A 14,246-nucleotide genomic window follows, 5' to 3' on the forward strand; every position below is an offset into this window, starting at 1 on the left:
TTCTGTAGTATTAAGCAGTCTCTTTCATTTCATTCAGGTGCTGCTTATTCACATGCTGAAAACAACATCAGAAAGTTGGTGGAGCTTTGTGGACTGCCTTTTTTGCCTACACCTATGGCAAAAGGAGTAGTTCCTGATAACCATCCAAACTGTGTAGCTGCAGCAAGATCAATGTAAATATAAAGCAAGGCTTCTAATCCTAACAACTGAGAAACAATTAGGAATTTTGGTGGGCTGCAGATGCCAGGGAAGAGAAAATTCGTACCACAGGCATTTTTTCAACCATGTTTTACACCTCACTGTGGAGCACTGAAGATCTCACTGGGAAAGGGACAGCAGATTTAAGTGGATCACTTAGAATGCTGACCAGGAAGATACTTTGTTTGAGATATATAATATTGTGTAACTGTGAAACCTATGGCAAGTAGATGCATCAATGTTGCTAGTGTGTATTTCATAACATAAAATAGAGCTGGCAAACAGTTTATGTTAAACATTTAACTTTGTGCACTAGACAAACTACTTTTTACTTTAACACCATAAGCAGAAGCTTGAACTGCCCATGTTGCAGTCGAGGTTTTGCCAGCTGTTGTCTCTGTGTGGTGTTTGCAATACCCTGTCATTAAACTGCACTTTATTCCTAAAGAAAAGTAAGGTATTTTGAACTACACTGAAAGACTATGTTTAAAGTAATTTTTAAAAGGGTTTTTTTGCCTTTTGGCAAAATTAATTTGAATGGACTCTAAGAACTCTACTATGTATGAATATGCACAGAGTCAGCTTGCAGATGAAGCGTTTATATACCCTGAGATTAAAATGCTGTCCATTGCTGAGTGTCTTAGCTTTATCACTGTTAAGCATGCTGCTAGGAAGAATGGGGAATAAAAGAATGTACCAAATATTGTTTGCCCATCTGAAAGGTAAATTAATGGGAGACTAAACTGAGAGGCCCACAACCATCTTAATTTTGACACCCACTGTTGCCAGTGTCACAATAATAAGTCTTTTGCTTTAACCTCAGCATCATTCTAGCATTTTGTTGGTCTCCTAATGTAATGATTCCTTTCCTAAATACAATGTAATAGGAAAAGAGTAATTACTTTTCTTCTTAAGTTCCTTAACTCAAGAATGGCTTGGTGATTGGCTGTATAAAAGGATACAGGGTTTTGGGGGCTAAGCAGGCATTTTAGAGGAAGGAATGTATATTCTGGGGTTTGCTGCGGTGGTTAGGATTGCTTCTAATTTTACAAAGACTATTAAATGTAATAGTGATTCCTTCTTATCTGGTTCTGTCATTTCCCTTTATTAGGGCATTACAGCATGCTGATGTAATCATCTTGCTTGGTGCAAGGTTGAATTGGATTTTGCATTTTGGTCTTCCACCAAGGTATCGACAGGACGTAAAGGTTATTCAGGTAAGCAGGAAAATTATTATCACTTAATGAAGTCTTCTGTGTTCTAGCATTGCCTAGAGAAATTATTGTAAATTATTTTGGTAATGTATTTCATGTGGCAAATACTGCCATATGGGCAGTGCAGTATGGTGCATATAGTTATGGTAATTATCAAAAAATACTTATGATTTCTTTAATTATTGTTTTTACTTCCTTATTTTTTTATAAGAATGCTTACAGTATTGTTCCTAGTATCAAGAGCTTGGTGCTGCTTTAATGAGGAGGGCAGACACTTCTATGCAGTTGACTAATACAGGGTTAGACTTATGATACTGTTGTGATCTTTGGAGCATTGGAATTTCTATGATTGAAAGAAAACTGTCTTTGAAATTGTGGAATCTTTCATACTGCTCTCTTGGCTGAATTTTTCTGAAAAATAATTGCTTTCAGATCCTGAGTCAGTCATAATGTAAGAGCTCAGCCACACGGAAAGTTAATGAAATAAGAGGAAGAAAGGCTATTTAACTAATTAATGTATTTGACAATCTGCCAGCTCTTAGAAAGAGAAGTCTTTAAATTGTGTCCTTAAAATCTCCTCCCAAGAGTCCATGGTCAAATAGTAGTAGTTGATCCAACATGCTGGCTGTCCTGCTTACACTGACCTGGAACATGATCAAAAGTTCCAAACTTTGCAGTAGCATTAATTTTTAAACTAAATTTTTACAAATACACATGCTATTTTTGCAAATATTATTTTTTAAAATAATACATATTTTATGTTTCCTCTTTCTAAAAAATTTAAATAAATTTCTTTTCCTCTTACTTAAAGTAATTTTTTTTCACTATCAGAGATTAATATTAAAATACTAAGTCAGTTCATAGTCTGTGTGACCTGGTCAAAAGTAACAGTTTATGGACCTTAGAGGGCTCATGCATCACTGATAAAGAAATTTGCTTCAGTAGTTGCAACTTACTTTTCGGTTTCTTCATGCTAGCTAAATTCTTACTGTCAAGTAGCATACACACAGTTTTCTCAGTGAGAAAATTGCTGCTTTGTATAGACTTTAAGGGTATACCTAAGCCTAGATTTTTAGCTCTCATATAATTATCATTTTATTCACCACCTTCTCCTTAATGTTGTAATAAAGTTCCATAGTGTCTGTGAGAGCTTGAAAGAAGCAAGCAGTCAATTTTAAGGATATATATGAATTTTTAATAAAATAGGTATATAACACAGGGTTTTACTTTATATAAAGGATTTCCTGATGTCATGTGAAGGAAAGGCAAAGGAAGCTATCTGTACAGCCAAAACAAGGTATGAAGACAATGTTAGACATGTATGTATGTTAAGCCATGTTCCTCTCTTGAACTGAAAAAAAAAGTTCTCTTTAATATCCTTGAGTTAATTGTGGTCTTTCTTTTTGAAATACAGATTGATATTTGTGCAGAAGAACTGGGGAATAATGTAATGCCAGCTGCAACTTTATTAGGTGACATAAACGCCGTGACTCAACAGGTAACGTAATGTCCCGTGTCCTCTGGTTTTGACTTCAATTTCCTCTGATTCATATAAAGTAAATTGCCCATTAAAAATAAAAAAAGCCCAGCTGTTCAAGAAAAACCATTTTTCAGGCAGTATATTCATGCTATATCCAGTATATCCAGTCTATTCTCAAATGGTATGTTCAAGATTCTGATTAGTGTTACTGTGATTGTGCTGGGATCATTCTTGATAATGTTATTCTTGATGCTTTTGTTGTCTTTTAAACATGTTGAAAGACCCCTCTATACCATTTCAATATTGTTCCAGCTCTTAGAAGAATTCAGCAAAAGATCATGGAAATATTCTTTGAATTCAGAGTGGTGGAAGAAGCTAAGAGGGAAAATAAAGAACAATGAGGAAAGATCGAAGGTAGTGTGACATTAAAGAAATTAAAGGGTTTCTTACTGTAACAGGCACTGATTGTGCCTGTCATAGTCATTTTTGTCAGTTTTGTAACTGGTCTATATCCAACCTCCTCAATTATTTCTCAGTTATATCACCCAGACTTGGAAATTCTAGTACAGGCTTATTCTTCTTAGGCTTAGGAACTATAAGCATTATAGTTAAAGTATTCTACGCTTTTGTGTAAATTCAAACTGTGTGGAAGTCATTAAACTTTGGGATTGGATTCTTAAAGCCATTAGTAGAAGACCACATCCAGAGCTGCTGTATTATGGGCAGTGACTTCTAAGCAATGGACAGATACTCCAAGTACTCCAAGTGGAAGCTGGCTTAGGTGAACATGCATTCTTAATTTTCTTCTAATTGTAATCACTGTTTGTAACTGTTCAGTTTAGGAATGCTGGTCTAGGTTTAATCTATGTTAAAAGCAAGTAGCTGTTAAGACCAAGAGACCACAGATGGTTGGTATATACCTAACTTTATGTAACTCATATCCTGCAACTTCAGATGCATGTTTTCAAGACTGAGATCCAAAATAAATTCATTCTAGCAGGTCGCTCTTTTGAATTATCTCCCTGCTCACTTAGGGTTGTCAATAGTCAAACCTGGGTGCAGAAAAATTTCATGTGCCTCTTGGGTTAAACTGAGTTTTAATAGCTTCTGCTAGCAATAGGCCATTGAAGAGTTGCTGAACTTTTTGATAGCCTTTGATAAATATGTTGTGTCACCAGGATAGATACAGAAGGAGTGACCTTGGTACAGTGTGTGGAAAAACCAAATACTCCAGCCTTACCTAGCAGAGTGTATTTGATTTCCGTCATTATTATTTAGGTGTCTCTGTTTAGCACCTTATTATAAATTCTATTCATGGGAATTACTAATATCTTTTATTTTTAAGGAATTAGCATTACAGAAATCTCTGCCTATGAATTATTATACAGTCTTTCATCACATCAGAGAACTGATACCCAAGGACTGCATTTTAGTAAGTGAGGGAGCAAACACCATGGACATTGGACGAACTATGCTTCCAAATTTCTATCCCCGTCAAAGGTGTGGTATCTTTTATACTGTGCTGACTCAACAGGCTACATTTATGCATAAATGTTTTCATTTAGCTAAGAAGTATAATGGTCTGGAAAACAGAAGTTTAATATGTTGAGAGAGGGGTTAAGGAAAGTTTTCCACTCACATACTGATGTCCTGTCATAGATTTTAACAATTCTCTGCGTGCTCTGCAGCAGAATGGTGATAGTTGCTCTCTCTTGTGGAAAGTGAATGATGAGCATCATGTTCATTCCTTGACCTAGATGTTTGTTTCTGTGTTCAGAGTCTGTGGTAAATATTGATGAAAAATAGAAACAATCATTGAGATTCTCATGTTGAAAAGAATTAATGTGAAGAGTTCTTCTTTGAAGCACTTCAAAATGGGGCAGACTTGAAAATTGGATTATATATTGGGCATGCTTTCATGTAAACCTGCATGCCTAAGATGTGGGTATTCAAAATACTACTTTGTGAACAAAACAGCCAACAACCAAGAAAACGCATGTATTTCGAGTAGAGTTGGGGGAAGACTGCATTTTTCTCCCTTATTTAAAATAAGGACACAGTAATGTTACTGGTTGTCTCTTCAGACTGCGTTGCACGTATCTGAAAGCAAATTCAAGAACTTAACCCTAGAATAATCTAGTGCTTTATGTACTTTTGTGTCCATTATGTGCTTCTGATTGAAATGGTCTAACTAAATTATAGCTTTCAATTTGATTTCAAATGGTTGAACAGAAGACTAAAATTTGAACAGCAGTATTTAATCAATGGCTTTCAGACTAATAGTTATATTTTCAAGGAATTAAATATAGAAATATTTCATGTTGTCTGTCTCTCTACAGTAATTGAATGTTTTTGAAATACTGTTACTATGCAAGCTAAAAGCATATGAGAATAGTTCTTTATTCTAGCACTAGTGTACAAGAGTTCCTAATTTTAATTAGAGTTCCAGTATGTTTATATCACGTAAAACATTTGCAGGTTTCTGGAATGTTTGGCTGAATATAATAATCTCTAGTATCTCTTGATATTAATTGTTTATAAAACAGTATTTGAATAGTATATGGCAAAGCATTAAAAGTAAAAGTAAGGCACCATGGATTAACTGAAGAGATTAAATAACAATAAAGGAATAGTAATTCTGTATTCTCCCTGTAGGCTTGATGCAGGTACTTTTGGAACCATGGGAGTGGGGCTGGGTTTTGCCATAGCAGCTGCAATGGTAGCCAGAGACCGAACACCTGGAAGGCGAGTCGTCTGCATAGAAGGAGATAGTGCTTTTGGATTTTCTGGGATGGAGCTGGAGACTATCTGCAGGTAACTGGGTTTTTTTTGGCTCAAGAAGGTGCTCTTCAGGGTCACTTTTACTAGAAGGCCAAGGATGCTGCTGGTCAGTGGTGTATCCATAAAGCATGTGAAAACGAGCCAAAAAACATACCTACTCATTTTTTATGTTGTTGTGATGTAGTGCCTTACCAGTGATGATTAAATCATATTTCAGGTGGAAATGATTTATTTTCTTTTTTTTCAATTTTTAAGGAAAACTACACTCTTAACATCTTAGAGAAAGGGGTAGGTATTTAAGAATTCTTCCAAATGTGTCTTTTTATAGATACAACTTGCCAATCCTGATTATTGTAGTAAACAACAATGGGATTTACACTGGTTTGGATGCAAATTCCTGGGAGGAGATGTTAAAGTTTGGTGACCCTGCTACATGGTAAGCATCTTCAAAGTATGTCCTGTTAATTGTGAAAGAAGTGATCAAAATGGTCATTCTCTTAATTTTTAATGCTTTGTGATCCAGATTGAAATTACTTTTATAAAGTCAATTTAGTCCTGGGCTAAGTTCACGTAAGTAAGAACCAGTTACCAAAAGCAAACAGCCAACCTAATCCCAGCCTATGGTTTGCACAACAGTGCAGCAGAGAGATGATTCTCTATTAGTTTTCTCAGGTTCCTGCAGCAGTTCAGCCCACACAATACAGAGCTGATAGTGGGCTAACCTTCAAGATCCTGGTAATCTTCAAAATTACCTGAGACTTGAGTTCTGAGTTTACACAGGACTTCTGCTTGTGAGCTGAGATCTCTGTACAAAGGGAACGGTGCTAAAGCTTAGCTCAGGAATGTCTCCACAAGATAAAAATGAGTATGGTACCCTATAAACATAGCTTAAGTGATATAGGAACCATAATTCTTCCAGCCCAGAATTTGTCAGGCCAGCACAATAATCATCTTGCACTTTAAAATTGGTGCTGAAATAATTAAATTGGTGAGCCTGGCAATTCTCCCATGCCATTAATCATGTTTTCCATTCTGTTACAGTGTACCTCCTGTTTCTCTCTTGCCAAATGCACACTATGAGAAAATTATGTCTGCCTTTGGAGGTAAAGGATACTTTGTTAAAACACCAGAAGAATTGCAGAATGCTCTGAAAGCAAGTGTGTCTGACAAGCAAACACCTTCTCTTATAAATGTAATGATTGATCCACAGTCAGAGAGAAAGAAACAGGTTTGTATGTGTTTTCCTTTCTTTTTCTGCAAGCTTCATGGTGGTGAGCTCAGGAGCTATCACTTAAACCACAGAGGAGGCAGAGATGGTTGCAAGGCAGAAAGATTGTGTTTAGATTTGGAAGATGGAGAAAATAGGTCCTTCTACACCATGCCATCTGCTTTCCTTGCTATCTGCTTGTTTGGGATTTTCCCCCACTGGCTATTATTAATGCACAATGTCCTTAATAAGTCCTTCCAGAATTTAAGGTTATTCCTTTTCATTCTAGACCAAATGAAATGAAATATTTTTGAGCAGTCTTTATATCCTGTGAATTCCATCTGGTAGCTAACTATTCCTCTTACTGTTTCCCCATTCTGACATGGTTTTTATTCTGTGTTGGTTTGGTTTCTTTGCTTCCAGGAATTTCCCTGGCTGACTCGTTCTAACCTGTAGAAGAGGAAGATGACGGCAGTGTGTTAAACAAAATGGAATTGTTTTCTGGAAGTGGAACTGATACAACTATATTTTGCATAGGCATTGGAACAAAGTGGGATTTTAGAATTGCTGTTAGAGGAATCTTTAAATGCTGAAATTACAATTAGGTAATTGTAAAATGAGAAAGACACATATGAATGTATACCAGGCCTTCTAGCAGATTGTACACAAACACTGATGATAAAATGATACACTTTTTCTTTTACTCAGAGTAATACCCATTATTTGTGAATTGAGGTCTTGAATATTCTGGATGAACAGAATGAGGTGAGGGTTTTATGCTGTCTGAAACAGAAGTGTTTGACAGTCTGCAATTATAGTAGCTTCATTTTTAACCAGCCACACCACCATTCTACTTGTTAAAAACTTTGTCCTCTAAGGACCAAAACAAAGCATCTTGTGAAAAAGTCCCGATTGACCTCATTATGCATTGAAGCCCGTTGCATTGGTAGTAGCTTCCTAATTTTACAGATTGATTTTTCAGCTTCTACTGAATGTAGAAGTAGCATATTAAAAATGCAGATTTACTCAAGGGCTAAGCTTCTGTCTACTGAATGTTCTTTTGCTGACTAGAGCTTATGGTGCTTGTAGGAAAAAAAATCCTGGATTTTTGTTTGAAGCTTTGCTCTTCACAAAGACACCACCATGTCTGTAGACTGAAAACAGGGCCATATTTATTAGTGAGATTTCCAGTATTGATAGATTGTAAATCTTTATAATCAGAAGCATTTTAAATAAAACCTTACCACCACTGCCAAAACATCAACAGCACCAAAAAGACAACAAAAAACAAACAAAAAAAACCAACAAAAAACCAAAACAAATAAACAAAAAATCCCTCACCAGTGCAGCAACAATGATGAAAAAAGAGACTGGAGCATAATGTTCATTTTGGCTGGAGTCACAAGGCAACCACCAGTGTTTGTGCTATGGCTGGCTAATTGTGCAACAAAGGTTCTTAATGTAACTGTATGGAAACCTAGTGTCCCACCTGCTCTGTGATGCAGAGGTAACATTTAAAGCAGATATTTGGCCTACCTGGTATTCTGTCTGCTGTGTTGTCATTTGTTGTTGCATCTGACAACCTGACTTCAAGTTCAGACTTTAAAATGAAGTAGCTCTTTGTCTATGCTTCTGTCATGGCCTACAGCAGCTACTATGCAGGGTGCTCTAAACAGATTACTTTATATTTACATCTGTTCTTAAATGCACAGGTTCTTTGTTTTTACTTGCACAAAAGAGAAAAACGTGCCAAAAATTGGGTTTTGCTTGCTTTATTTTCTATTTTTCCATTGTCAGTAAGTGTTAGTTATCTAGTGGAAGGCACTTGGATGACATAAGGAGAGGAAGGACTGGGCTGGCAGGGGATCATTGCCTACAGTCAGGTTTATTGCAGAAGGCTTGGCTTATTGGGTCTGGTACTTTAGTTTGGGTCTGGCCCAAGGCCATGGGTCTGTGAGGCAGAGGAAAGCAGGAATGTCTCTGCACACTAGAACAGGAAGATAATATCTGAAAGAAATAATATCTGAAATATCTGAAGTGCAAAAGGGTAAAATCCTAGAATAGATACAGCTCACAAAAAAATGTAGGGCTGCTGAGTTGCTGTGTTCTCTGGGGCGCTCTTCAACAAATGTGGAACAATTTTGAATCTTGACATTAATTTTATTTCATTCTTCTTGTCTCACAAATTAATTTTGATAGGTTTCAGTGATTAAACACAATCCATTATGTTGGTGAAAAATATCTCAAAGAGTTAATGCTGGAACTGACCACAGGGGAGATAATTTGCATTGGATAAGCAAATGTAGAAATTATTGTTTTATACTTGAAAAGTAATAAAAAGTGATTTTCATACTGTTTGTCCTTTAATGAGAGTATTTGAATTATGTCAGCATTTTGTGTCAGCTGTTGGAAATCAGTTTATATTTGATTTATTAAAATGTTGTTGAATAACTACAATACCACGCACAATTTATTTTAATAACTCAAGATATGGAAAGCATTTGAAACTGGGGGAAGGCAAGAACGTAATTGATGTTATCAATTTGGATTTCATTAAGATTTTAAAAAGCTTAAGAAAGAATTAACACTGCATTTCTTACTGCTATAAAACAGAGATAATACCATGATATAATAGAATTTCTTAGGTTGTAAAGATTAGGGGTTTTGAGATGAGAGAGGGCACAATTTCCATGTAAAACCAAGGAGAGTGAAATCTCTGCTGCTTTGTTTACGCAGCTTACCTGCTTGATATTATTTTACACCATGGAGTTGATCTAAGAGGAGTGTTAGGCAGGTGAAATTGCATGAATGAGGACAGTTTCAAAGATGAGACAGAAACAAGCTGTCCTGAAATGTCCAAATTTTATTAAAAGGATTAAAAAATTACAGATGCTGTAAGCCTAGAGAATGTTGTGACTCATGTGGCTTTACCCAACTGGAAATTTTCCTTCAAGGCCAGAACTTGGAATTAAAGATATTGAACAGATTAAAGAGGAAGAAAATGTCTGGGCCTCAGCTGAGGGAAGATGCTGTGAAAGAGGTAGTGTAATGGGACATGCCAGGAGTTGTTCATGTTTAAGTAAGATGCAGTTCTGAGTCTCTTTCTTATCATGGTTTTCAGGTAAATCAAGAGTACTTGAAATTTTGCTGTACATGTTATGGGTGCCCTCCATCAATCATTAGTTCAGTCCCTGTGAAAACTTTCCTAACATGGGCCTGCTCAGTTCATGGGGTTAGGAAGCCCGAAGTTCAGCCCAGCAGCACTTGTCTTCTTCAAAGAGACGTGAAAGGGATTGCAACATGGGACCAGCGAGTGGTACAGGAACAGTATTACAGAGATGTCCAAAACACAACAGGTAATTTCATTATGGGAGCGGAGGTGAAACCACAAGGAGTCACCAAAAAATGGCCTGGTGTGAGGAGCAAGAATCACAGAATATTCTGGATTGGTACGAACCCAGAAGGATCATTGAGTCCAGCTGTTTAAGTGGGTGGCCCACAGGGGTCAAACCCCCAACCTTGGCATTATTAGCACCATGCTCCAGCCAACTGAGGTAAGAGGTAAGGTTTGTTACTGTCTCAGCACCTCACAAAATAGCGTAAGGTGTTGAGTATGTGTTCCTGGAGCCCCTTGTGTGCTCAGCTTGCTAACAGGTTTAGTTTGCAGTAATTACAAAGTTCTCAGTAATTGTGTTCCTCCTTTAGTCTGCAGTGAACAGGCTCTGCCCTGTGCGCATTTGGGTGTATGGCAGGTCTGCTTGCCTTCAGTTGTTATGGCCACAGAGCACGCACCCAGATGGTAGGTTTGGTCTGGCCAGATTTGATTTTAAGCACTCCTTCAAAAGCCCAAGTACACATAAAAGCAGCAATGCATCTTCAGGTCTGCCACTCCGGACCCACAAGCAACAGGCACACACTGGCTGTAAGCTATGGTAAAAGTCTTATTAATAAATGTGTCTTCTGCACTGACTACCTCTTATTTTATATATTGTAATCAAAATCCCCATTGCAGCTCTTTTTAGGCTGTTTAAAGAGCTTCATGGCTGTGCTAAGAGAAAGGAGAGCTTTGTGATGTTCTGAGGTCAGACCAGGTGTCAGAGCTGATCTTCTGTACGGCAAACTGACAATGTGACTTCTGTCAATTTATTTACTTATTTACCCAATATTGAAATTAGTAAGAAACAGCTATTCTGAAGGAGACATTTGCTGTTACTTTTGATTAGGTGATTGAAACCAGATGGACAAGCTTTAAAGAGGCCCTCAGTAAAGCAGACCCTTCTAGCTAATTATGGCACACACTAATCTGAATGAGAGTTATTTCAGTGTCTGTTCTTTCCAGGAATCTCTAAGATATCTGAAATCATGCTGAAATAAGTAAGAAAAGTTAATAAAATAACAGTCTGCTTGCTTGAATATGCTTAAGAAATTTTGAGTTTCATCAGTCTTTTCAAGGGGATGATAGAGAAGGCAAGGAAGGTTGAAATTGTACTGAAATTGTTGCATAATTTAATCTGGAATTATTTTTCTTTTTATCAGCTATATGTAATAGTCTGAGCAATACAACTAGCAATTATTTGTGTAATGCCTTAGATCAAATTTTAAACTGTATGCAGATGAGGGATGCTTTTGAAGGTAGGATATGAATTGCTCTGTTTGAGAGTTGGAGAAATGGATTAGCAATTTATCTAGGATTGTATGGTATGATTGTATGACCATGGTCACATGAATGTAAGCAGCTTAGAACATATTTGCACATATGTGATGGGAGATTTCCTCTAGAACTTAGTTCTGGTAATGTTACCACATGAGGAAGAAGGTGGAAGACTCACATAAGCCTTTTTACATCTCCAGCCTACACAGCTACCTGAGTTTTTGTGGCTCTTGATTCCAGAAAGCAGTCACTGTTCCTGGGAACGAATTTTGTGCAGTGACTCCCTGTAGCTGTTGCAGCATGTAGCTTGTCATAACCTGCAGGCCTACCTGAGAACAAAACTGTTGGACAGAGAGGCCTTTCAGTTCTCCTCCGTGCGTTTGCCTGCCTCTGCGTCACCTTGCAGCTCTAGAGGTGATGTGGTGTCAACACACTCTCAGGCAGTCATCCAAGCTAGAGCTCCGCAATGTCTGGATGCAAGTCCCTGTCTAATGAAATCTTAACATTAAAAACACAGTTTTTAAAAATTTGCTCTTTCCTAAGTGTTTCGAGGATTTGTCTTGTCTCCTTGGCATCATCATTAGGACAATGTGCATGTATGGCATTTTATAAGCCGTGGTGCTGGGAGGTGCTGATATCAGAACTGGTGGATGTGCAGGCATACTTCAAGTTCCAGCCAAAGCAGTGCATCCTTGTTAGAGCAAGGAGACATGGCTGCTGGGATTGAGGTATGAAAGCCTCCCAAGCCAGGCTGTAAACTACCTGCTTGCTCTGAAAAAACAGGGATATCATTCAAGTGCTAGGAAAATAAGTAAAAATTATGTTAGTTAAAATTAATATTTCAGCCCTGCAAGGGATATAAATCTACCACACCTAAGCAGCTAATGCTGGGCCTTATTTTATGTAGTTGGAATCAGTGAGACCTTATTAATGATTTTAGTGCAGAATCTGTTTTTTCCTCAAAGTTTTCATCTCTGTGTGCCAAATGGCCATTTGGTAAGGTCGTCTTAAATACAAATTATTGAAGCTTCAAAAGTAGGACTTTATAATGGAAATTCTAATGCAGCCTTAATTACAGTTCCCTGATACTGCAAAGGATGCTGGGAAGATGCACTTCATCTGGTTTGATTAGATTCAGTTATCTTGTGTTTGGAAGATGACAACCCTGGCATCCCAGAATGACTGAGCAGGCGGCAGTGCCCAGGCATTTTCTATGGCTGCCACGGTAACAGTATAGCTGGGCTTCAAAATTTGAACCACTGTAAAAAGACAAATCCTCTCCACCTTTAGCCTGAACCAGCATCTTTTAAAATCAGCATGAAGTTAATTATCAGCTTACAAAAACAGGGCTTTTCCAGCAGCTAAGGTGCCAGAGGAGTCTCACTGAGTCCTGCTTGCTGTAGTGTCATGGTCAGCACTTGTAGCCATCCATTTGCTTAAAGAACCCTAAAAATCGAAAATGCTGTTTCTTCTTGCTGTTCTGCTGTGACCTATTTCTTTACCTATCCTCAGCTTTATAATGTTGGTTCTTCTGTCAAGTCTTTGGGTAAACCCTTGGCTGTTGTCCTCTACTACTGCTCCCCAAGTGGGTTCAGCAGGTATGCTCCTGCTTTTGCATTCTGTAAGTCACAGGATCCCTAAACATTTAGTGCCCAGATGTATCCAGGATAGAGCAAAATGAGCCATGGGAAAGTGAGGCTTCATGCTTTTTAAAAGACAAGGTATCTGCAGCTTTTTCAGGCCCTGATTTGGCAAGGCACCTAGGCACATGCTTCATTTCAGGAGCAGCTTCATTGCTCTCACTTGCAGGCCTGTGGTTGCACTCATGATTAAGTATTTTCCTGAACTAGTGGTGCTCTGGCCACTCACCTGAAGGCCACTGCAACCTTCTGTAGAGGATCCCTATGCCTGGTGACATTCTCCTAGGCATGCATGCACTGGTGTTTGGATCCATGTTTGTTTGCATCTCAGTGGTGTAATGGGCTGTACTGCAGTATGAAAATCGGGAACAGGATGCTGCACTGCCAGACATCTGTGAAGCTGTTTGGAATTAAAAGTCCTGAGTTTAGTGTGAGCATTAAAATAATGATGTTAATCATTTTTTCCTGCAAAAATGTTGACAGAGAAAAAACAAGGTCGTGCTTTGTGGTGTTTAATTCATTGGGCTCTTTGGCAAGCTAGATGATAAATCACTTACATTAGGAGCTGTGAGAGCCAATTACTGCCAGATATTCCTGTGTTCTGTGCCTCCGGCAGCACAGCAGCAATACCGGTACAGGCAGGGAGTTCTGCAGACATTTACTAATAGAAGTAAATAGCAGTAGAATGAAAATAAGATGAAAAAAATTACCCTGCACACTATTTCCATCTCCTCTAGTTGCAAGTACCAAGACCAGACTGGGTTATAGCTGTGACTTGTTTATGATTCACCATCTGAGGATGTTGAAGACAATTTATCTGCTTAGATACTGGTGACTGGAGACCTCAGTTTGCTGGGACTACGACTGCCAAGGCCACTGTACAGGGATTTCTGTGGGCGTCTTCTTTGTCCTGTATGACATTTTTCTGTGAATCATTCTGAGATTTTGCATGTTTGCCCCAGGTTTCCAAACCTGTCAATCCTGGACATGTATCTTTATTCTGTGCATATGTGTGAGCATGTATGATGAGTGCATGTCATCCAAGAAGCATTGCATGTTCTGCAGTTTGGAAGGC

At 38.0% G+C, this 14,246-nt stretch overlaps 1 protein-coding gene across 3 annotated transcripts in view; it reads left to right on the forward strand.

Moving 5' to 3' along the window:
• The window catches only part of HACL1 (2-hydroxyacyl-CoA lyase 1), a 21,523-nt gene extending 12,186 nt beyond the window's left edge, over positions 1 to 9,337 (forward strand). For all 3 annotated transcript variants that reach the window (XM_039549061.1, XM_019285477.3, XM_010398987.4), the window contains exons 9-17: positions 38 to 173; positions 1,310 to 1,415; positions 2,827 to 2,910; positions 3,205 to 3,306; positions 4,238 to 4,392; positions 5,548 to 5,706; positions 6,002 to 6,109; positions 6,715 to 6,901; positions 7,304 to 9,337. In XM_039549061.1, coding sequence (XP_039404995.1) covers positions 38 to 173; positions 1,310 to 1,415; positions 2,827 to 2,910; positions 3,205 to 3,306; positions 4,238 to 4,392; positions 5,548 to 5,706; positions 6,002 to 6,109; positions 6,715 to 6,901; positions 7,304 to 7,336 — 1,070 coding nt within the window. In that variant the 3' untranslated portion in view covers positions 7,337 to 9,337. The remainder of the gene's footprint in view (positions 1 to 37; positions 174 to 1,309; positions 1,416 to 2,826; positions 2,911 to 3,204; positions 3,307 to 4,237; positions 4,393 to 5,547; positions 5,707 to 6,001; positions 6,110 to 6,714; positions 6,902 to 7,303) is intronic.
• Positions 9,338 to 14,246: the final 4,909 nt, after the last annotated feature.

This window comes from Corvus cornix, chromosome 2 (genome assembly GCF_000738735.6).
Source record: "Corvus cornix cornix isolate S_Up_H32 chromosome 2, ASM73873v5, whole genome shotgun sequence".
In the NCBI taxonomy this organism is placed as follows: domain Eukaryota; kingdom Metazoa; phylum Chordata; class Aves; order Passeriformes; family Corvidae; genus Corvus; species Corvus cornix.